At 46.6% G+C, this 23094-nt stretch overlaps 1 protein-coding gene across 2 annotated transcripts in view; it reads left to right on the forward strand.

Annotated features, from left to right (window-relative positions):
• The window catches only part of cass (apoptosis inhibitor cassowary), a 38189-nt gene that overhangs the window by 5434 nt on the left and 9661 nt on the right, over positions 1 to 23094 (forward strand). For both annotated transcript variants that reach the window (XM_075690306.1, XM_075690308.1), the window contains 6 exons: positions 2059 to 2376; positions 2928 to 3158; positions 5771 to 5953; positions 12036 to 12220; positions 13827 to 13920; positions 20284 to 20409. In XM_075690306.1, the coding sequence (XP_075546421.1) occupies positions 2059 to 2376; positions 2928 to 3158; positions 5771 to 5953; positions 12036 to 12220; positions 13827 to 13920; positions 20284 to 20409 (1137 nt within the window). The remainder of the gene's footprint in view (positions 1 to 2058; positions 2377 to 2927; positions 3159 to 5770; positions 5954 to 12035; positions 12221 to 13826; positions 13921 to 20283; positions 20410 to 23094) is intronic.

A 23094-nucleotide genomic window follows, 5' to 3' on the forward strand; every position in this document is an offset into this window, starting at 1 on the left:
CATGATGGGATGTCGTGCTGCTACTTCCGGTTGTCTTGGAGCCAGTGTGCGAAACCTCTCCAACTTAGCCGCCTGGCAGTCGATCCCAAGCAAGAGCTATCGAAGCAGCATGCGTTGTGAGCACACTGTCATAGCACCGAGCGTGTCAGGTATTCCGGTAACCACAGGCGAGTTGGGCGTTTCGACGGATGAGTGGAGGCATAAACTAAAGCCCCTCCATACCACTATCACTGTAATGAAGGAGCTTTAGTGTAGACGTACGTGAGCGGCGTGATCGGTCTGCATGGTCCAGCCTTTTGGTGGCACAGAGCATAACCAGCCAAATAAAAAGCTAATATTGCTCGAGCCAAGTGTAAAATATTTTAATTATTTAGAAAAACATGTCCACGATTACGCTCGTGCCAACAATTTACACCAGCAGCAAAGTAAAATACATTTCGTTACTGCCATGTTAGTTCTGTGTTTGGTTGAGCTCTGTGCCACCAGGGGGCTAACATACAGACCTTTCATGCCTGTGCCTCCGCTCATCCCGTGAAACGCCGGGGCCCAGTCTGCGCTTGCCTTTATCCGAATACCGGAAACGCGAAACACTATTGTAGTAGTAATCCTCTGTCATAAAGGTACGGCTCATCTGCTGCCTTGCAAAGGGACATGATGTCACAGGTTGACGTATTGCGAGTCGGTAAGTTTTCAGCCCACAACGTAACAAGGATGAACCATGGTGCTCGCGAAAAGAAAAATCAAGACCAACACTGACCGCAGAGCTCTTGTCAACGTGGAACACTTAACACAAGCAGACAACACAGACAACACAAACAACACTTGCTGTGTGCCGGAATAATAATAATATTTGGGGTTTTACGTGCCAAAACCACTTTCTGATTATGAGGCACGCCGTAGTGGAGGACTCCGGAAATTTTGACCACCTGGGGTTCTTTAACGTGCACCTAAATCTAAGCACACGGGTGTTTTCGCATTTCGCCCCCATCGAAATGCGGCCGCCGTGGCCGGGATTCGATCCCGCGACCTCGTGCTCAGCAGCCCAACACCATAGCCACTGAGCAACCACGGCGGGTTGTGTGCCGGAAGTCTGGAGTGTGGTGATAAATTGCCCTTGTGTATTCTCTTTTTGCTACTTTTTTATATAGAAGCAAATTAACTAACATTCCAACTATTATGAACCACATTTGTTCACCATTAAGTTGGAAAAATTATCAATGGTGCACCCTGGGCATCCAGTCGGATAGCTCGCCCTACTGGCACCGTAGGGTTACCTCACTTCACCTGGTCAGGGGCAGCTGAAAACTGAGCCAAGTGGCGTGCTGCGATCGGTACCTATGTACATTTTTGATACCTTATAATAAATTACACACTTTACGTGAAGCACTTAGATGTGTTAATTAATGATCAGAAGGACCTACCCTAACGACTCAGGTCGTTTGTACAAAATCGTCAAAATCGTTTCAAGGTCTTTGAATGCAGCTAACCACACTGCATTGGCCGAGTTTCCGGCCGCCCTTTCATATGTGACGCAATAAACCTTAATTCTGTCTCTCGACCGCTGTTTAACATACAGGCGGCAAGGGATGATGGCATATGCTGCATCACACTGCCTCGCTGATTGTGGACAATTTGAGTTCCGGTAGCGGAGTGAAACCCCTTCAGTCTGAGTTGTTTCTTGCCACAAAACAAACACTGCAAGGTTTCTGAGAGAGTAAAGTCACAATGCACAAGTGCTTTCGCATTCAACTTCCATTTTAATGAAGCTAATGTAGTCTGAAATGGAAACTGCTACCCTCATGCTTAGCAGCAGTATGCCTAATCAAGTATGCCCAATCAGCAGTATGCCTAATCATGCCTGATGGTTCTCAAGAATCTGCTGATACTTTTGAAACTAGTGCAGAATTGATAAGTGTTTTTGGTCTGTCCCCATTTGAGATAACTTGCTCGATGCACTACAGGGCTTATTTGTGCTTGCTTCGAGAAAACTTGTTATCAAGACCAATTTTGCCACTTTTCCCGCGCAAGTAATTCTATAAAGAACTTTCGAACCTGCAGATTCGGAAGCAGGCCATCAAGGACTTGCCAAGCTTTTGCAAGGACAGCAAGGAGTATGTGCCAAAGATAGCCGATGTGCTGGCCCAGCTGTTGCTGACAGAAGACCACACGGAGTTGGTGGTGATTCAGCACTCGCTGGTGACTCTCGTCAAGCTGGATGCTCGGGGCACCCTCGGCGGAGTGTTCTCCCAAGTGGTGGCTGGGGAGGACTTGGTGCGGGAGCGGGCAATCAAATTCCTCTGCACCAAGCTGCCTTCCATGGGTGTCGATGTGCTCACCAAGGAGGTTGAGGAATTCCTCTTTCAGGAGTGCTGCAAGGTAAACTGAGACATTACTTTGCATTCACCCCCCCCCCCCCTCTCTGCCCTGCTCACTTGTCGTTGTTACACTTATCCCTTGCTGGTTTTCTTTCTGTCAAATTTTAAGCAGTCTTGTGTTTTAGTTTTCGCTGGAAATTCTGTCTTTCAATAAAGCATTAGCCACACTCCCGGATTCAATATTAGACCGCAAAAATGTACTTGGGCTCGTGTGATCCTTCAACCTCGGCACACACCCTGGCTCTACAGAATAGCTGTGGATTAATAGCATCTGTAGGTTTTATTAAGTAGACCCAGTCAGACACTACCGTCTATAATGTTGTGAGTTCCTGTGTGACAGTTTCAAGGGATTACCATCGCAAATATTTTTTCTTATACATAGTTTTCTCCCATGCCTAATGTCCATTGTCAGTAAATACCACATATTTGCTGCTCCACTAGTTTAGCTTGCCAGTCTAACTGAACTTTATATCTTTCTATTCAGTGCATAGCAGGCCTGTTTGTTTCACCCTGCCCTCTCGAAAAGTGTACATGTCTTTGTTGCACGCTCAGGTGATGCAGGATGTGACAGGCCAGGAGTTCACAAGCCTGATGCAGCTGCTGTCAGGGCTGAAACTGGCCAAAACCATTCCGGGTCAACAGGCACTTGTGGACTTGGCTGCAGAGCAGGCCGACCTGGGCAAGCCGCTTGGGGAAACTGCGGGGGCAGGCGATACAGCCTCCCGGGCTGAGGCCCTTGCAAAGCTTGTCCAGTGCATACGGCAGGCTTTGCCCTACTTCTCGGTGAGCAGGGTTTCTGTGCTGTCAGGTTCAATGTCCAGGGCGCTGTCCTGCTTTTGATCCCTCCGAGGGCAGACCCTCTCGCTCCCAACATGCTTTGATGTGTCAAAGCAGCAGCAGTAGACAAGCCAGTCACATTGCACAAAGTGTTTATACGTTACAAAGCGTCCAACATATAGGAACAGGTATTGGTTTTAGGCACCATGCCTCTGCTCCTGAATGCCATCCCAGTGGGAAAAATGCACTGTGGTTGTGTTGTAACATAAGCCATAAAAAGTTAATGCATTTAAACCTTGCTATAACATAATGACTATAATAGACTTCCCAACCGACTAGCATAAATCATTTATCCTTGAATCAATGAGTTACTGGTCATTTTGCATGATGTATTCATTTCAAAACAATTTTGAATGCCGCCTTTCATAGCATTTTAAAGGCCCTTTGTATCATGTGTCAAACATCATCCTTCTAGATATTGCTCATGCACTCAGGACTTCCACAAGGCAGAGTACACGCGTCGCTTTGCCTGTGCTTGTTGTTGGCACATATTTTGATCTGTTTCCTTTCAAGGTTCGGCCAGAACCTCATTGGTTCTATCAAAAGATCGGCAACCAAGTTGAGTTCTTTACTGCGACTCTTCAGTCGGGACACTACAAGCGTCATATCGTAAGGAACTGACATTTGAGTGTGAGATGTGCATTGAAAAGAACAAGCTCAGTCGGTCATCTGAAACACTGAAATGACATTACCAAAACTTACCCCCCCTCTCTCTTTTTCCTCTGTAGAGTTCTGCATTTTACTGTGGAAGGATTTTTGACAATTTTGTACAAACACACTGACTTGTTAGGGTCTGATCGTTAAGTGGCACATTTAAGCGCTCCATGTAAACTGTATAATTTATTATAAGGTTTTACAATTGTGCCTCGCTACCGATCGCAGCAGCTCCGCTCCCCTGAGTTTTCAGCCATCTTGTCGGGGGCATGTGACATCATTTAGGTGAGCTATCGATTAGCTGCTGATGGATTTCCGAGGTTGAAATTTTCCTCTAGGGCGCCCCATAGCTCTCGCTGCCAAGTAGCAGGGAGAGCATCTTTGTATATTGGAAGTGGCTGCTGCTTTTGTTCGACGTAACCATATTTTCTGTTATACAATCTCATTGAAACATTACTGTGTTTAGAAATTCCCTGATATATGCGATAATTGAATGTAAAAGAATTAATATAGTCGGGTTCAACTGCAATAAGTTTAGCTCTATTGGTAGACATGTTTGAACAAGAGCAGTGCATGAACTCTTGCCATAGCATCAGTCTTGGTAAGCTAGAGAAGACACAAAGATGAAAGACAGGGGACGATGGTGCTCAACTTTCCTCATCAGTGCACTTTGACATGATCAAATTTCACAGAATCGACTCGGGTCTAGTTCAGTGTTTATGATTAACGCTTTCAGGGTCGATTTTTTCCACATATGCGACCGCCCAGGGTCGATTTCTTTTATTGCAGATTTCAATTCTTCTGGGGGACTTACTTCGAAAGAAATTTACCGTAATTTTTCTAGGGTGGCTGTAAAGTGGGAAAAAAATATTTTGCGCTGGTATATATGTTCTCTTTAGTCATGAATAACAACAATAAAAAAAGCAAATGAACTTATAAACATTAAAATTTTGATGTATTGTTATACACATAGTTCAAGGCTTGGAACGTACACACGTAAGAATATTTCGCAAGTCTCAAATGTTCCTGCTCTTACACTAATATTTACGTCCATAGCGTAATCGGACTGCGTAGGTAAGCGCACTCAAGAAAACTGGTTGCGTGCCTGCCGAAAAAGCAAAACTTGTGACAAACTTCCGCTAATCATCATATCGCCAACCAGAGGCAATTAGTTTTTGCGAGTCTCCAAAAAAAAAGAAAAGAAAAGGAGACGCATGCACGGTGGCATCCTTTCTATACGCAACCCTGTGAGCACTAAACGAGCGACAAACAGGTGGTCGCCCTTTGAGCGATTAGTAACGAGGTAGCTGTCAGTTTTGCGAGCGCAAGAAACAAACCGCCTGCGGAACAAAACCCAAACCTCCACCCGCCCGCCAACACAAGGGCAGAGGTGCCTGCTGTCACCAAAAGGTGATTTTGAGTCTGCTGTTGGCAGCGCCTCACCTAGGAAGCCTCATCAGTAGTCAGTGTGGTAGAAGTCCACAGTGGACCCACAAGCAAAAATGTTATGCACACCTTTGCAGCAGCACATGTAATCGACATTAGTTACAATGAAAACTCTGAGATTTCTGTCAAAGTATAAAGGCTTTTAAGCTTCGCAACCATGGCAGTTCTTTTCACTTTTGGGTAATTACGCAATCAGTGCTTTGTTGCAACACAACTGCAGCAGCATTTCAGCTAGCATTGCTAGCTGTACAATTTTTTAACATGATGTCATATATGCACAAGACAGATGAGTAAAGTCGGAGTCCCTTAAACTAATGTGCCAAGTTCTACAGGTGGGAAAATCGGAACTTGCTTTTGGACATTTCAGTCTGCATTCTGTGTACCCGGAAAGAGAATCTTGAATTGCCGTTCGCACTAATGTCAAAGAACAATCAATCTAAACCGTCCACTCTGTGCAGCCATACGTGTCATCATCAAAGTTTGTCACCCACCTGTGTCAACAAGTGCTTCCTGGCCAGCCCTTGTTGGATGCCGAGACCTTGGAACTCCTCAAACTATTGGCTGAAATGGTGCCCTTTGCCACGAACCTCTCAGCTGAAGATCTGCAGGCATGTCTCAAGCTGGTCTTTGAGAAGCTTCTGGTGAGTACAACCAGAACATTGAGCTCCCTACTGAACTCCCATGTTTTCTGAATGGTACTCCCAAACAATGTGAGCCTGGTGCCCTTAGCGTACAGCACCGTTAGGCGCTAAGTGCAATGGCATACCTTCTGTCATACAAATATGCTTCCAACATGTCTACCAAAATTTAATTAAAGGGTCCCTGGAAATGGAAATGAAAAGAAACTAATGGAAATCCTCGTTAATTAGCCAAATTGGGTGGTTCGGACTCATCCTCTGGTCCCGGCAGGCGTATGCATTATTTAACATAATCAAACTCTTGTTAATTCGGACGTGCTTGACCACACATTGTTTAAATTGGACAACTCTCAGAGCTCGGTGAGCGCAGAGTGCTGCAAATGTGCGACACAGGAGAGCAAAGACTGCGCTAGTGTCCAACCAAAATGAGGTGGTGGAATCTGCATTGCCATATTAATCAGCGATAATCATACATGAATGACAGCAATGCTGGAACGCTTCGTGCCTATTTGTGTCTTTAAAGCCTTAATTCTTGCATTTATTGTCACGCATAACACCGCATTGACCAGCATGCCTTCCAGACTGCATAGTTGCCGTCCATGGTCACATTGATAGCCACCACAGTTTCGTCCACAGCAGTTCTGGCAAACAGCAGTTTCGTACTGCTCGGCACGCGCGTTGGTCGCGTGCCTTCATAACTGCTTATTAGTCACCATCTATGATCTCGTCGATTTCATCCATTGCAGTTTCATCTGCAGCAGTTGCAGCAAACAGTACCATACTTACACGATTGTAAGTCGACTCGAATGTAAGTCGGCCCCCCCATATCGGGTGACAGGAAAAAAAAAGAGAGAGAGAGAGCATACCCGCGGGCGCATTCGATAACGAAAATTTATTAGTAGCTGACATGGTCACCGGACTACTCGTCTTCACTAGCGCTGCCATCGTCATCGTTGCTGCGGTCCCACAGCGCGTCGTGGTCCAGCAAAATTTCACATTTGGCAAACGACCGCACCAGAACATCTTGTGGCACAGCAGCCCACGCAGAATGCACCCAACCACACGAAGCCGTCAGGGACGCTCTTTTGACAGCTCCAGTTGGCGTAATTTCGCAGTTTTCTGCCGCCAGCCACTCGTACTCACGGTGGAGCAGGGCCTTAAAATTAAGGCGAAGGTCCCGGCTTGTTTCATGACCATGTCGCACTTCACTGGTAGGGACCGATCACGCATTTCACCGACGTACGCCGCAAGCTAGCCTACAGCTCCGGAAAGCGTCCAGACTTCGGCATGTGAGAAATTTCTCACTTGCCGTCACAGGTGAAAATTTCGCTTCGCTGCAGTCACCACTCTCGCACCACACGTTCAGAAACATCGAAATTGCGGCCCGCTGCGCAGTGATTTGTTTCTTCGGCGTAAAGGATGGCAGCCCTCTTGAACGCTGCTGTGAACGAGTGCCGAACGATTAGTGGGCCTGGAGCACTCATGACGACTGGGGAAGCATAGAAGTAGCACGTAGCCAGCAGTCAAGTGGAAAGCGTCAAACCAATGCCAATGCCTTTCAACAGAGAAAGAGAAACCTGCGAGCGGTGTCTGCTTTTCTATGAACTTCCGATACTCCCCACAAGCGCCGCCGTTCTGAGGGTGCCGCCGCAAATAGGAACAGCGGCGCTTCCATCAACTATTGACCCCCCCCCCCCCCCCCCATGAGTGTTGCATGCACTGTAAAACTCTCAAAAATGTTGAAAAACCCTTCCAAAAGTGAGCAAACACGCGGGATAGCCAAAAGATACAGGTAGGGCCACAGAGCAAACATAAAATTGTAATTACGTTGTAGCTCCCGTGGGTCTCGCTTTTTTGGCGGGGCCATGTTTTGGTTTCGATTGTAAGTCGACCCCCCAACTTCAGACTTTCAAATTTAAAAAAGTGGCCGACTTACAATCGTGTAAATACGGTAGTTTCATTTCGATTCGATGTGCGCATCGGTCTCATGCCTTCAAAACAGCTAGCCGCCATTCTTGATCGTATCAGTGGTGACCGCAGTTTCGTCCCCAGTTGTTACAGTAAACGATAGTTTAATTTTGACTTGTTGTATGTGTTGGCCACATGCCTCCAAAATGGCCAACCGCCATCCATAATCACATCAATGGCGACCGCGGTTTCGTCCTCAGTTGTTGCAGTAAACCGTAGTTTCATTTTGACTTGTTGCGTGCATCGGCTGCAGGCCTTCAGAACCACAACATTGCTATCTGATTGCGTCAGTGGCGGCCTCGGTTTTGTTAGCAGTCGTTGCATCAAATAATAGTTTTTGACTCAGTGCAAAGCTGTTGAGGATGAAGAGCATCGGCTACATCACGATGGACAGACGATTGGTCGAGGAGCACCCACTGGCAAAAAAAATAATCGAGATGTGCGTGCGGTAGTCAAAAGCTTGTCTCAGGTGAAAATGTGCGCTGCGGCTGTGCTGCGAAGTTGCAGGGCCTTCACCGCTGCAAGCGCTAATCAAACACTAGACGACAAAAACTGCAGCTTCCACACTGCTTTTATGCAATACGGAAACATTATTTGCTGATTCATTCAGGAAATAAAAGCCTGTTGACATAGTCAGCATTTGTTTGTTATTGTTTTCTTGATACCCTCGGTAATTCAACGTTTAGGTAATTCTGACATTTTTTTTTAGTCCCGTAAAATTCTAATTAATAAGGTTTCATTGTAATACCAAGTCCCCCGTCACAACTTCATTCCTCTTGACTGACATGCAAAAGCAAGAGCTGTGAAGATGTTAAATGCCAAGAAACCACTGCAGTGAATGGCAGCTGTATGTAGCTTCCACATGAGAATGCAGTCTATTTCCAATAGTTCAACCTTGGTGGGAGCAACACAATCAATTTAATTCTCTGGCACGTCGTATTTTAGAGTCTAGGGGGAAAAACATCCAAACACCCCACTGCTTCATTCTCATGTGCAGTCAATTTTATAATGGAAAAAAAGAAAGGATAATGTAGCCTGTCCTATTCTTGCAGTCAGAAATGAGATGAATTCTGAGGGCTTACCCTCGTAGAATGAAAATTTCCTTACACTTCGTATCCATTGTCGTCACTCACTAACAATTTCTTGTATATAAATGACAACACATCACCCTTCTTGAAATTTCTTTACATTTGAAATTTTGCATTTCTCAAACCACTGATACAATTGCCGATTAGATGGCGGCCCACACCTAGACTAACCACTTCGCCATATCATGCTGCGACACGTGCAAGTCTCTGGAGTGCTAAAAGCATTTGATATGACTGTTACTGCTAGCTTAGCACATAACTTCTCTTTTGAATGAGCTTTTGTAATTCATGCCTGAATATGACTCGTTGCCACTATCCTACACGTAAAGATGTTCTGCCACCATCTTTTCAAGGCGGTGGCAGTGATGCTGGCTCTCGTGGTAAATTGTTGCGAACACCCATAAACATGGTCTTGGTTTCATATCCGATTGTAAAACACGGGCAATTTTCAGACCAATATTCTTAATAATATGCGTGCTAGAGCCAGCTTAAAACTAATCCTTAATTATAAGCTTACCTTTGTTGTTGTTGTTGAAATTCATTGGGAAATTCACTGATGAAATTCATACATTGCCCACATTTTTAACGGCCTCTTCTGTGTAAAAACTGTGTTTTCAAATCGATGACCAACTGCTCCTTACATGAAAGGTTGAATTTCTATACAGTCGACATCCGTTAATACAAAGTTCACGGGGACCGCAAAAAACTTCGAATTAAACGAACTTCCAATTAAGCACAAAACACAAAAACAGCTCCTTATTAGTAGCGAAATCTAGTATTTCCTCTAAAAAAAATTATCGGTCATCTTGCTCTGCATCTTCCGAATCACGTTGCTGAAAGCAAGTTCTGCAGGCTGCAGATGTGGCGGAACACTTCTTTCGCATTACCTTCAGCTGCAAAGAAGTGCTCCGCGAGAGCAAGGCCTGCAGCTGCATCGGCAGCCTTAGGTTGCAGCTCGTCTTCAACGTCATTGTCGCTTTTTTGGGTCGCTTCCTCGGGCCGAATAATCTCCACAATCTCATTATCCGTCAGTGCACTGCACGTTTCGACCGCCTTGTCTATGGCGACATAATCTTCAAAATTGACGTCCCCGAGAGCATCACCAAAATCAGTGCCGTCAAGCTCACTTGTTGATGCTTCCTCCGATGAAATTGCAGAGGCACCCTCCGAAGAAACTGCCGCAAAACCGCAAGCCCTGAAGCAGTTTGCAATTGTTTCTTGCTTCACACGATCCCATGATCATGCTAACATGTGGATGGCACTGAGCAGGTTCACCTCGTATTTTGCAGAGTTATCCATACACAAAATCATGCGCTTGAGGAGCTGCCGCCTCTACAGGATTTTACCAATCTTGATGATGCTTTGGTCCATTGGCTGCAAAACAGCTGTTGTGTTTGCAGGCAAAAATGCGTGGCGTATTGCACTCAAGGTTGGCACATTCACGTTAGCACTGCAGTGATCCACAAAGAACAACAAGGTTGGCACATTCACGTTAGCACTGCAGTGATCCACAAAGAACAACACCTTGCGGTACGAAGAAACAAACTTGCGGTCCAATTTGGTTATCCAGCTCCTGAAGATTTCGGCGGTCATCCAGGCTTTTTTTGCTCGACCCATAGTCCTCAGGCAGTGTCTTAACCCTTTAGAACATCTCGGCTTGGCAGCTTTCCCGATCACAAGTAAGCGATATCGTTCCGTGCCAGTCATGTTTGCCGTGATCAGCACAGACACCCTCTCCTTGCTGCATTTTCCCCCGGCACAGTCGTCGTCCTTGAATGTCAGGGTCTTCTCTGGTAGAAGACGATAGAAGAGTGCAGTCTCATCTGCATTGAAGATGTCTTCTGGTTTGTATTCGCTGAGATATTCACACAGCTTTTCGTCCTTCCACGTGGCGCATGTTTCCTGGTTAACGGACGCTTTTTCACCACACATGCTCTTAAAAACCAGGACATGGCGATCTTTGAAGCACGTCAGCCATCCATCTGACGAAACTAAATCATCGATCTCTAACATTGCTGCAAACGTTCGGGCTTTCATAGCAACGATGTCTCTGCTGAAAGGAAGTTTGTTGCTCTGGGCCTCCCTATTCCAAACCAGCAGAGCCTTCTCCAACTCTGGGTAAGCGCTGGTGCGCATTCGCTTCCGAAACGTCTTGAACTTGTCGTTCTCAAATGCATCCATTATTGTGCGCTTGTTCTTGGTGTAGTTTGAGAGCGTGTTTGGCTTGATCCCGTACTTTCGCGCTATGTCTTGTTTCGTGGCACCTCCCTTCTCAACTTCCTTCAAAACCTCGACTTTCGTTGCCAGGTCGAGCATGCAATAAAAGCCACGGTTTGCCATGGCTATCAACTGTGCGACTACGTACAGTCAATTCCGAAGCGTAGGATCACCCACGGAATAACCTAGCCAACGAGCTACCCACACAAAGGCACTCGACCAACACACGCCTCGACATACGCTGCGCACGCTGCAAGCCTAATCTCGCACAATCTCAACACTGCCAGTATGCAGTGATGCGTGCACCTATGGCACCCGCGTGGCCGGAGCTGATCACGGAGGCCACGACAGCCATAGCAATGAATAATCGCGCCGCTCCCAGAAGGGCGGCGTTGCGGACGGCTGTGGTGGCGATGACACTAACGCAGAGCATGGAGCTGTTGCAGCACTTGAAAAATTGCACATTCTACCAAAGAATGACGCTCACCTCGAGGATCCCGGCTGAAAATTAACTTCCAATTAAACAATATTACTGGATGAGGTCTTCGAATTATCGAGCGATTTCTTCCATAGTATTACATGCAAAACTGACGGGACCAGCACTTCACTTCTAATTAACTGAGAATTCCAATCAAACGGCTTCTAATTATTGGGAGTCGATGTATAAGGAAGTAAAGTGCCAATTTTACTGTCTTTGTTATATCAAGTTATAGGTGTAGTGCTGCAGTACCACTTACAGTGCAAGTATTTGTTATTCTGACAACTTATAAACGGTCTACACTGTATACCATGTCCTGCCTTGGCGTTAACAGGAGCTCATGCCACTACCTCCGGCCGGGGAGGAGACTGAGAATACGTCAGACCAGCAGGCTGAGCCCGAGCTGCAGCTCAGCCACGTGGAGTGCCTCATGTACGGCTTCCACCAGCTGGCAAAACGAAACCCGCAGTTCCTCACCGCCGACGAATCGGCTGAACGGCTCCGGGACTTCAAACTCAGGTAGGTCACGCAGACTTGGCCTTAAAGGCCAACTGCAGTGCAATTTAGGACCTCGAGCAAACCCTAGTTTCACATAGTGTTGATGTAGAGCAGCTTCTGTGCAAAATTTCACGTTTCGCTCGTTTGCGCACATTCTGTGAGTCACTGGAAATAGTTGTGTACAGTGCATTGCCACGCATTGCCGCAGAATGAGGTGTGCGGTACTGTGAAACGGGTGCACATTACAATCGAGGGCGCGTTTGAATCTAGTAAATACTGTACACCAACCTGTCCGCTGTACTCACTAGTTTGAGCCTTTATAGCCCAACCCCCCTTCTGGTATGGTAGAAGAAAGCATTCTACGGATAGCATTCGCTGCTGTGAGCCTCTCATCAAAATTATGCACTCGTGTGCAACACATGGGGCACACAAGCAAAGCGCACAGCGGCTGCTGCTGCTGCTTTTTCTTTTCTGATCTTTTTTTTTTTAAGCATGCGCTTTTCAACAGAAGCCTCCTCATCCATTGCGGGGCTGCCAGCAGCAGTCTTGATGTCGGCAGGGGCAGATTTCCATAGAACACTGCGTTTGGCCTTGTGGCTGACATCAGTCAAGAAGCGTGTTTGGATCAGTGCGATTCTTCCTGCTGTTAGTGTGTATATTTTTTGACACAGCTTACTAAACAGTCTGAAGTTGGCAAAAGTCTGCGCTTCAAATTTCGACAACAATTACGTACTTCCGGAAGATTGTCGGCTCACGCTCGGCCGTGCCCGCTCATGCAGGAAGGAAACTTGGCACATGCTGCTTATCAATGTCGTAGCTGTCGGGACTCGCTAATTTCAGTGATAGCCTCGAATCACGCGAAACTTAAGGTCAGACCACACTATGCTTGCCAGTGTGCACTCACCCCTGGCAGCTGCTGGCTAGACGCCTTGGCAGACATCACTTCGCATTGAGCTGTTGACAACGCTTTAAAACATGCAGTTTGAATGTGGATACTATGCCTTGGCCAAGCTGATGCAGCGCAAAGCTGGTCCGCACCATGTAGCACAGCCAGACTGAAGCACATGAGCGCAAGCACACACTCCAGCCCTTGTCGTGCACATAGCAAACGCACTGCAGTTACGTGTAGCTGCTTTCGCTACGTAGCGTAGATACCGTGGCCGCAGCAGGGTGCCGTGGCAAGTCTGCTCGCTGTGGCTCCAGACACATGGCAGAAAAAGAAAATTGCAGAGAAAAAAAAATATTATGAAACCTAAAATTTGCCCAAGTTGGAAATCTCCTGATTTCTTTATACTTTTGGTTGATAAGAACTTCGAGTAATATGAATTTTTCGTGCCGTCCCAAGAGATTCGTATCACCAAGATTCGGCTGCTGTATGAAGAACATGGATTTTGTTAATATGTGCAGCATAGATTCCTATACTGAGCAATCTTGCTAAGTGAAAATACAAACAAAGAACAGGAGAGTTCATCCATTATTCTTTCAGTCACAGAAGGCAAATGTTAGCCACATCATCATGTGGCTAACAATGAAGAATTGAATATAATGAGAGAGCGTACCTAATGAATGTACTTCGTTTCTCTGTTTTGTCTCACATTTTCCTGTACTTTTTTTCCATTTGTTTCAGGTTGCAGTACCTTGCACGTGGTGTCCAGGGCTACATAAAAAAACTTCGCTTGGCGCTTCAAGGGAAAAAACCCTCCGAGCTGAAGTCAGACGAGGTATGTGGCCACATTTCAGATGTACAGTACATATAAGGATGAGCCACTTTTTTGAGTCTGGAAGGTGGTGCTCTTTTTTTTCTTGTCTTTTTTTTTTAAGCTGATGACCAGCATTTTTGCTTTTGTGTGGAAACAATGCCAAACACATACCTGCCAACCCTCCTGATTCTCCCGGGAGACTCCCGATTTTTTATTGAACTTTCCGATCGTACGATCACTGTCTTATATCTCCTGAAAAGTGGTCTCTGTTCGCGCAATAATGGTTCTTGCGATACCGGCACTGCGAAATCTAAAGCCACATCGTAATCGTCAGCATTGCCAACAACGGCTGCACTATCACCATTGGTATTATCGACTAAACAGCCGACTACGGTGCCTAGTAGGCCGACAAAAGCCAGAGCCAATGTAGCTCTTGCATTACATGCAGGCCTTCCTCGATGGTGCATCTTGTTGCTGCTGCTTGCAAGGCGTTGCTGCTTGTGTGTATAATTAGTGTTGGCTAGGCCGTGGGCACGCGGTGCACCGTGTAAAGTTACAATCCTCCTGTGCTTGATGCCATGGCGCTATCAAAGCCCAAGAAAAGGTATTTGCAGAAGTTTTTGCGATCTTATAATTCTGAATTTCCGTGCTTCTAAAGTGACATCAAGAAAATGAGAACCTTATGCATTTTGTATGTGTGGATGCGACGTCAGCACACGGTGGCAAAAACGACTTGAAACTGCATGTTTCCACGGTGCACTGCTGCGCAGCAAGACAACATATTGAACTTTCTTCGGAACAACTGTGACGACAGTGTCATGCGTGTGGAGTGCCTGTTTATGAGATTCCTCGTCGAACACAACCTAGCCCTTAGTGTCAGCGACCACGTTGGGCCTCTTCTACGGAAAATGTTTCCGAAATGCGACGAGGCAGAGCTGTATGGATGTCAATGCAACTTAGAAGAATGCGGAGGTGGCCAACCTGAAATTTATTTCACAGGCATCGTTCTCGAGTCTTCGTTTTTTTATTCAGAGTTTCCGTCAGCTGCTGCCCCGAGATTCCAATGAATCTACTGAAGACGCGTTAGATGCTCTCGAAGCTGAGTTTGCCACACTACAGGCGTACAGTCTTCAAGAGCACATTCTGAATGAAAAAAGGTGGGACGTGCTGTGGTCTATGGTTGGAAAAATGAAAAACACTGATGGAAAACATGTTTCACCGAGTTGCTAAGGTGGTGCTCGATTTACTGGTGATACCGCATAGCAAGGCAGAGTGTGAGAGGATTTTAGCACGGCGCGAAAAACTAGGACTAAATTCCGCTCATCAGTGTGCAACACAACCCTCCAACACCTGCTGCTAGTGAAGGGCTGTCAGTCTGGACCATGTTTTGAGCAAAGCTACTCGAACAAATTTTTGAAGTGAGCAAAGCGTACTACTGCAAGGTCCCTGCAAAAGGAGTCATCGAACACTGTCTGAAAGTTTGAACCCCCTCCCCGTTGGCACGAATAAAAGGTCTCCCGATTTTTCATCTCGCCAGGTTGGCAGGTATACAAACATATAAACAAGAATACAAAAGAGAGGCTTTATTGTAATATTATCTCTCATTCTAGAGCTCTTGGTTTTCAGAACATGGTTGGTTCTTACTATATTTCACCTGGCATCTTACAGACTTCCTCCACAAAGCCTGAACGAGAAGAGGGAAGACTGGTCTACAGTGGCCGATCAATGATTTGTACTTGATGGGAACAGTCTAAAAGTTTGAATAATTGGAAACTCAGATATCGGATTTTATAAAAATTAAGTATTTCACGAGTGGCCAAAAACCTTGTCAATGCATTTCTGCGTGCACATACACTTGCCTGAGATCTCGTGCACCGAACCCCTGTTAACATGACAGAGTCATCTGGGTCGCTATAGCCAAATGATTGCAGGTTTGACAGTCGTTTCTCGGCACTTCCCTCGCTTATTACCATTCTCGTCGGTGCATACATCGCAAATGGAGCAAGTGTCATCAAGCCGCTGCTTGATGGCACTTGCTGACAAAAATTCACAATAGCAGTCGGAGAAGTCGCGCAGGACCGTGTCACTGACGTAATAAGCAAATGCTGGACGCGTGGAACTTGCACGACAAATCGCAGATGCAGTCTTTAGAGCACAGCTGCTTGGTTTGGCTTGTTCTGTGCGGCGGATGGCTTACTAGATGGACTAGGTCTTGCTAGTTTCTGTTTTGAGAAGGCACCAGCAACATGGCTGGCAACCATGCTGCAACGTACACCGTAGGCAATGTATCAAAACAAAAATATCACTCTTTCTGATCGACTCTGTGGCCAAATTAGCAGCCAGTTGTGCAGGCGCAGTTTTAATTACTGAACTGGCGCAGTCCGAAGTTTCGGTTCTCCTTATGCATTAAGTGTATATCACCAGTAGCACTGTCGCGAGGCTGTCGAACTTTTCCATGTCCCTTGTTATCGGTCGGTGGTTGTAGCATGTGAGCCAGCTACTGATGGAGGTTGGATGCAGAACAGGATGGAGTGTGTCAAGTGTACTAGTACTTGATTCCTGTACTGGTGGTGGCCTCCCTTAGAGTGTGTGTAAGAGGCAAGAAGTTGAGAATACGGCAAGCTTAGCACTGCCTCTGTTGTCTGAAACTGTTCTTTGCAGAGCTCTCTTTTTGTGTGACCCACCACGATTGTTCAGTAGCTGTGATACTCTGCTTCTGAGCACGAAGTCACAGATCCAGTACCCAGCCTCCACGGCTGCATTCCAATAGGGACGAAAGGAAAAGGTGCTCCTGTGCCTAGATTTAGGTACAGTAAAAGCTCCTTAATTCGAATTCCGCGGGGATGCTACGAAAATTCAGATTACAGTGAAACCTCGTTAAACCGTAGTTGGCCGGAGCTCGGAAAAAGTACGTACTAAACGGTGGTACTGTTTAAACGAAATAGTATGATATCGCCCACTTACCTGTCGAAAACGGAACTCAGAGAGAGTGCTATGAAAGGTGGAAAAAAACATGCAGTATTTATTCGCTTCGCGCGACAAAAGTGTTATTTTCGTTTGATGCCGCAGTGGCCTAGCACGACGACAGCAGCCTCAAACTTACTGAAGCCGCGTGCCAGCTTTTCAGCCAGCCCCATCTTCTCGGCAAACACTCGCATGGCAGATTCCTCGTTGGCGTTACGTATTCTCCGTGCACGCGCGCAGTAGTGCTGCAGAAGTCCCGGGGTGCCTTTTTCATTGCTGGGTGCCAGAGTTTGGAATACTTTTCATTTGGCATAGAGTTACGTTATCGCGCCCCTGTTCTCGTCGCGACGATTGCATTCATGAGGCTGACGTAACGCGCAGCTTATGCCACTGTCGGGCCTGAATCGCCCGTGCTGTCACTTTCCATGTCATCCTTATCACTGTCGCTAGGCGACACTTTGGCAACAACAGAGGCAACGATGGTAAAAAGTCAAGCCTCGTAGCCGATATGTCTTCGGAGTCGCAGCAGCGCTGCCGAGCAACTGTTTCGCATTCCAAATGCCACACACCGTAGTCAACAGCAAATCCCTGTTGCGTGCCAGCGCCGACTTCTTTGTGTCATGTTCGATAGCACGACGATGACCAATTTTTTTTTCTATGCTGAGCATCCGGCATCTTCGGCATGACGCGAGTCCTCGCTTGCATGACGCCATAACGCTCTCTGGTACAGCGTCAAAATGATGTTGATGTGGCTTCACGCACAAATGCACAGGGCGCTTGGAGGTCATTGTTCCTATCTCTGAGGCTTGTTGTTCTGCCGGGCTGCTCAATGAAGACGACGCACCGCCGTGTTTGCGCAATGAAAAGTTGAAACGCTACGTTTTAACCAATGCGTACGCAATAAGCTGGTATGGTTTATGCGGATACAAAACACATTATGTTCAATGGCCGCTGAGTCGGGGATTTGACTTTACTACTTTTAAAACGAAACTACTGTTTAATCGGACACGGTTTAACGAGGTTTTATGTATACGAAATTCAAACAAATGAAAGTAGGAGAAAAAAAATTACGTATATAGTCCCAACGTGGCGTGAGCACATGTGCACACACGCTACATCATGTTGGCGTGAACAACAACATCAATACTTCGAAGCACTGGCACAGCCAACATAACCGGACGCGGCCAATGCGGTCCGATGTGGCCGACATCAGGATTGCTCTTGCTCCATCCACGTGTTCGTCGAGCTGACTAGCGTGGAGAAAAAAATATTACGCAGCAAATTAGTGGTTAGCTTCACGAAGTAAGAATAGTAGTTTTATCGGCTGTATAAACTGGTAAACATTCGCTTACTAACTAAATTAACAAGCACGGTGTTACGTGCACACAGGTAAGCATGTGCAGATCTCGCTCGATGACCGTGGAAACTTGCTGAAAAACGCAGGAGTGAGGAAACGCGGCAGTAGCAGCGAGCGAAGTGACCTTTGTACAGCTCTCACTTCAATGCGAACGAAACGTAGATCGCATACGAAGCTACCGGCACTGTGCGTTGCAGATCGCTTGAAGATGAGAGCCACAGGGACGTTCACTTTGGCCACGTTGCAGATTGCTTTCAAGATGCAGCGCCCGCATGGCCACGCTGTAAGCAGCAGCCACCGGAAAAGAAAATCCCCCCTCCCTCCCTCGCCTCACCCTGTGCCTCGTGCACGACAGGAGAGATTTGCCAGGTCACCCTCGCAGGCTTTCACTCGTACACAAAGAACACAACGCGCGGCGACAGTGTTATCGTCCTTGCCGCTGATAGAAAAAGCAAAGCTGTGCGGCCCGTGTGGCGGTGCCAGCGTCGCCAACGTGCTCCCATGCACTAGCACTCTCCCTATCCACGATAGTGTGGAGTTCGAATTATTGTTGGCGGTGCAGATTTCAATGCGAATTAGCAGGATGTGTTGCATATTGCCTTCAATATATTGTAGGACAGACCACGCTGGCTACTTTGAATTAACGAGTTGTGAATTAACGAGCTTTTGCTGTACACGTTCAAAGAACCTCCGGTGGTCAAAATCAATCCAGAGAGCTTAAGGTTTTTCTCACAGCCTACATGTTGCTTTGGGATGCAAAACTTCGTAATTTGATGTTGTTTTGACATGATGTGACGCAAACTTCTCTCCTCATTTCTTCAAGCATGAACGAGCCACTGGGCAGGAGGAGGGCACACATATTGCGCAACGCTGTTGTTCAGCAAATGGAGCAACGGAAAAGCTACCTAGGGGGAGGGGGGCTTCTTGGCACAGCAGCAGTATGGCTTTTGTCAAACATCTGCAGTTAGTTTTCCTTTCTGAGTTGCTGCTTATTGCAGCACCGCTTCTCGGACTTGCCGGGTGTTCCTTCATTCTAGATTTAAATCTCCAAGTAAACACAGCTTTCATTATGCAGTAAGTATAGGTGGGGCTTAAAAAGTTAACAGTATTGCATGGTGCCAAGAATTTCAACTCACTACACGCATTGACTCTGTCGAGGCCACGTGGATGGGGAGGAAAAGTCCTGATTAGCCCTTTGAGTGGTCGCATTTTTAAAATCAAAAACCATGCTGTGTGGCCAATTTTTTGTATTGCAGTTTCCAATAGCAGGAAATTTTTAAGAAGTCGTGAGTAGAGCAAAAAGTTCTTGCAGGCAATATTTTGTCTCAAAAATGCTTTACTTTCATCGACAGTGCACACTCAAATACACTTACAATAAGAAATGGAGAAAAATGTCAAGCAAAATGTATGGCTATTGATTCATTGTCCCAAAAACTTGTTTCGTCAGGAGGACAGACGCGTCGGAAAAAAGTACAAAGAAACACTAGCGCAGTCACCACAGAGGTACCGAAATTACAACTGTGTACGGGATATGCGAACTGCAACCAAAGGCAACGAAAAAGAAAACTGATTAGTATCTGAACATTGGCTGCACTGGGCCACCAGGAATGCGATAGCAGCGGCCGTAAAAAATTTATAGCATCTCCTCTACGCACACACCTTGAAAAAGATAAGTCCACTTGTCGAAACATTGGCTCCTGCTTTTACCTTGTTCTTATCTTGCTCAACACCTTAGAAGTAGCAGACAACATGCGTGCGACCACATGATGTGATCAAGCGCTGGTAGGTAAACAAGTCTTGTCGGGCACACCGGTGAGTGGAAACGCAATATCACATCACATTAGGCGACTCAATAGAGATGGGAGCACCTCTCGGGAAGCACTGGTGTCAAATGCATGAAGTATCAAACATAAGACTGGTGCCGTACATGTGCAGCAAAAAGCCTCAAAGGGTCAACAATTGTCGCGTTTGTTTAAAGCATGAGTTACAGAATGTTGCACATCTCTGCCCTGAGGTTCATCTGATTCCTTTGCTTGTTCTGTTTTGTTTCCCCCTTGCTGCAGAACAAGTTGAAGGTTGCTGCCTTGAAGACCACGTCCAACATTAATGCTCTCATCCGGGACCTGTTTCACGTTCCCCCCTCTTTCAAGTCGACAATCACCCTTTCGTGGAAGCCTCCCACCACAAATGTATGTCTCCAGTTTCTCTCTGTTTAAGCAGCACTTTTTGTTGGGCTAGTTAGTCTCTCTGTTTGCTAGGAGTGGGAGGGCTGCTCTATGACATTGCTGGGGCAGTATTCTCAGTCGACCCCCTTTGAAGATATGAGTCACTTCTGGGAGATTTCACATTACTGGCACCAGACACCCCATACCTACCATAGGTATTTATTCAAATCTAGACCGATAGTTTTCTTTTTTTTTTTTTTTTCAAATAATCATATGCCAAACTTTAGGGTCGGCTTAGATTCGAGGATATTAAAGAACGTGCCAGGTTGTAATTTAATATGATAGATATGGTGCATAGCCAGTGCCATCTCGAAAAGTCAGTATCGCAGCCGCTATTAACCGCGCCAGTAGCCAACTGAAGTACACTAGCAATGTCGCTATTTCAACCTGTGTCATATCGGCGTGTGGTGTGGCCCATAACGTGGCGTTATCGTAATGGCATTAAACAGGCAATGCCACTATAGTGCCGCTTTCAAATGAAAAATTGTACATTCAAACCGGGGGTGGACTTCAGCGTCGATGAGAAAAATGTCCATCATTGGAGGGGGCCACAGGAGACACTTTCTGCGTGTCCCGCAACGAGGAGATGACAGCGAAAAGGAAAACATGCGCGCGATAACAGAGAGGAGCGGTTCACCGAGATTGTGCCGCGTTTCAACACGTGTGAGCCATGCCGCGCTGTCTGCGCATGCATGGGCGCGCGGACGCGAGCTTGCGCGCGCGTGTGGTCGGGGCTATAGCGACGAGGCTACAGCAATGATAACATAGAGTGAGCTCGGCATGTTCATATTAAATACCGTATTTACTCGAATCTAACACTCACCTTTTTTCCGATAAAACAGGTCCAAAAATTGCATGCGCGTGAGAGTCGAGTACGACGCTAAATCCGCGTTACCATACTGCCATTGGCATTCGGAAAAGGGCCGCCTCGTACACGCTTTTATCCTAGCGGCCGTAGCTTCCTCCATATGCATACCTTCATGTTGTATGTGTAACCAGGCGCTGGTGTAACCTAGTCTACCGCCTGTCTTCCTGTTTTCTTCGGTTATTCAATCAGCATGGAAGCGCCGACTGCAAAGACACACCGAGTCCACCATGATGCCGCATTTAAAAGGAGACTTATCATGTGCGTGGAGATGGACGGAAATCAGGCCTCATTACAGGCGTTCAAAGTTGCCGAAACTTCCGTGCGGGACTGGCGCAAACAGAAGGAGAATATTTTTGCCAGCAAAGCAACAAAAAAGGGTTTCAGTGGACCGAAGCAGGGCCGCTTCGCCGAAATAGAAGAGCTGCTTGCAGAATACGTGCACGAGCAGCGATCGGCACAGCAGCCTGTCACAACTGATCTGCTCAAAGTACGAGCGATACAGCTTGCCCTACAGAAAGGGCTAATGCAGAGTGACTTCGAAACGAGCAGGTGCTGGTTATCAAATTTTATGACAAGAAAAGGCTTTTCATAAAAAGATATTGGGATTACCCATGCACACCATCCCACTCCCATTCCGCCACACTGCATATGGCTCGCTTTGCCGAGGCCACATCCTCGCAAACAGCCTTCATTTGCAAGCCTGATGAAGAGCCCATTTAGAAAGAAAGCTTTTATAAGCAAGTACAGTCCTTTTTAAGCCTCATGCAAGCCATAACTTCTCTAATAATTAATGCTCAACAGTTAGATACAGTAAAGCCTCGTTAATTCAAAGTCATCGGGACCACAAAATAATCTATTGAATTAAGCGGGTTTTCGAATTAACTAAACTCCAAAAAAAATGCAACCCAGGGAAAAATTTTCGCTGCAGGAATGCGTTGCCTTTATTCGGCGATCTTTGGATTACTTAAAGTAATCAGGAATGTTGGTTTGCCGGATCTTGTAGTTCGGGGCTCCAAGGGTCATGTTTTCTAGTTGGCCGACTACGTGCCGCATTTGAGAATCTTCTCCGTGGCACTCAACAAAACTGTGGATAACGTTCAGCGATCCGATAACTTCCCCGAGAGCTGGTGTTCGGGAGGGCTCGTTAGCGTCGTCGTCGTCGCGGTCATCGCACATGGTCACACCAGCAGTAGCTTCACTCTCCAAGTCTGAGTAACACGTTTGTTGATCATTTTCAAAGTTCGGATTCTCGGCGAAGCGGACTGCACCGGATTCGCTATCCTCTGTGCAGACCGCATTGATGCGGTCGCAATATTCGGCTCCTTCTTCATCAAGTGCACACGAATAGTCAGCACCAGCTTCGACGGTGCTTTCCTTCAAGAAGCCAGCATGTTCAAAACGCTGCATGATCAAAGTGGGTTCCACTTGCTTCCATGCATACACAATAAGACATATGGCCCCGAGGAGGTCAATGGTGTACTCCTTGCCATTTTCATAGCAAAGGAGCATGCGCTTGAGCAGGTGGTGGCGATAAATCTTCCTCGTGTGGTGAATGGCACCTTGGTCCATTGGCTGTGAGATCGACGTGGTTTTCGAAGAAAGAAATACCATCCTGATAGCTTTCAGGTGTGGGATGTCATCATGCGCCGGGCAATTATCAACAACGAATAGTACATTCCTGCCTGTGGCAGCAAACTTGCGGTCAAGCTGCTGAACGTAATCTTCAGATATTGCACCTGTGACCTAGGCTTTCTTGTTGTGCCTGTAAATAGGCTCATCCC

Source organism: Dermacentor variabilis, chromosome 4, assembly GCF_050947875.1.
Source record: "Dermacentor variabilis isolate Ectoservices chromosome 4, ASM5094787v1, whole genome shotgun sequence".
NCBI classification, from domain to species: Eukaryota; Metazoa; Arthropoda; class Arachnida; order Ixodida; family Ixodidae; genus Dermacentor; species Dermacentor variabilis.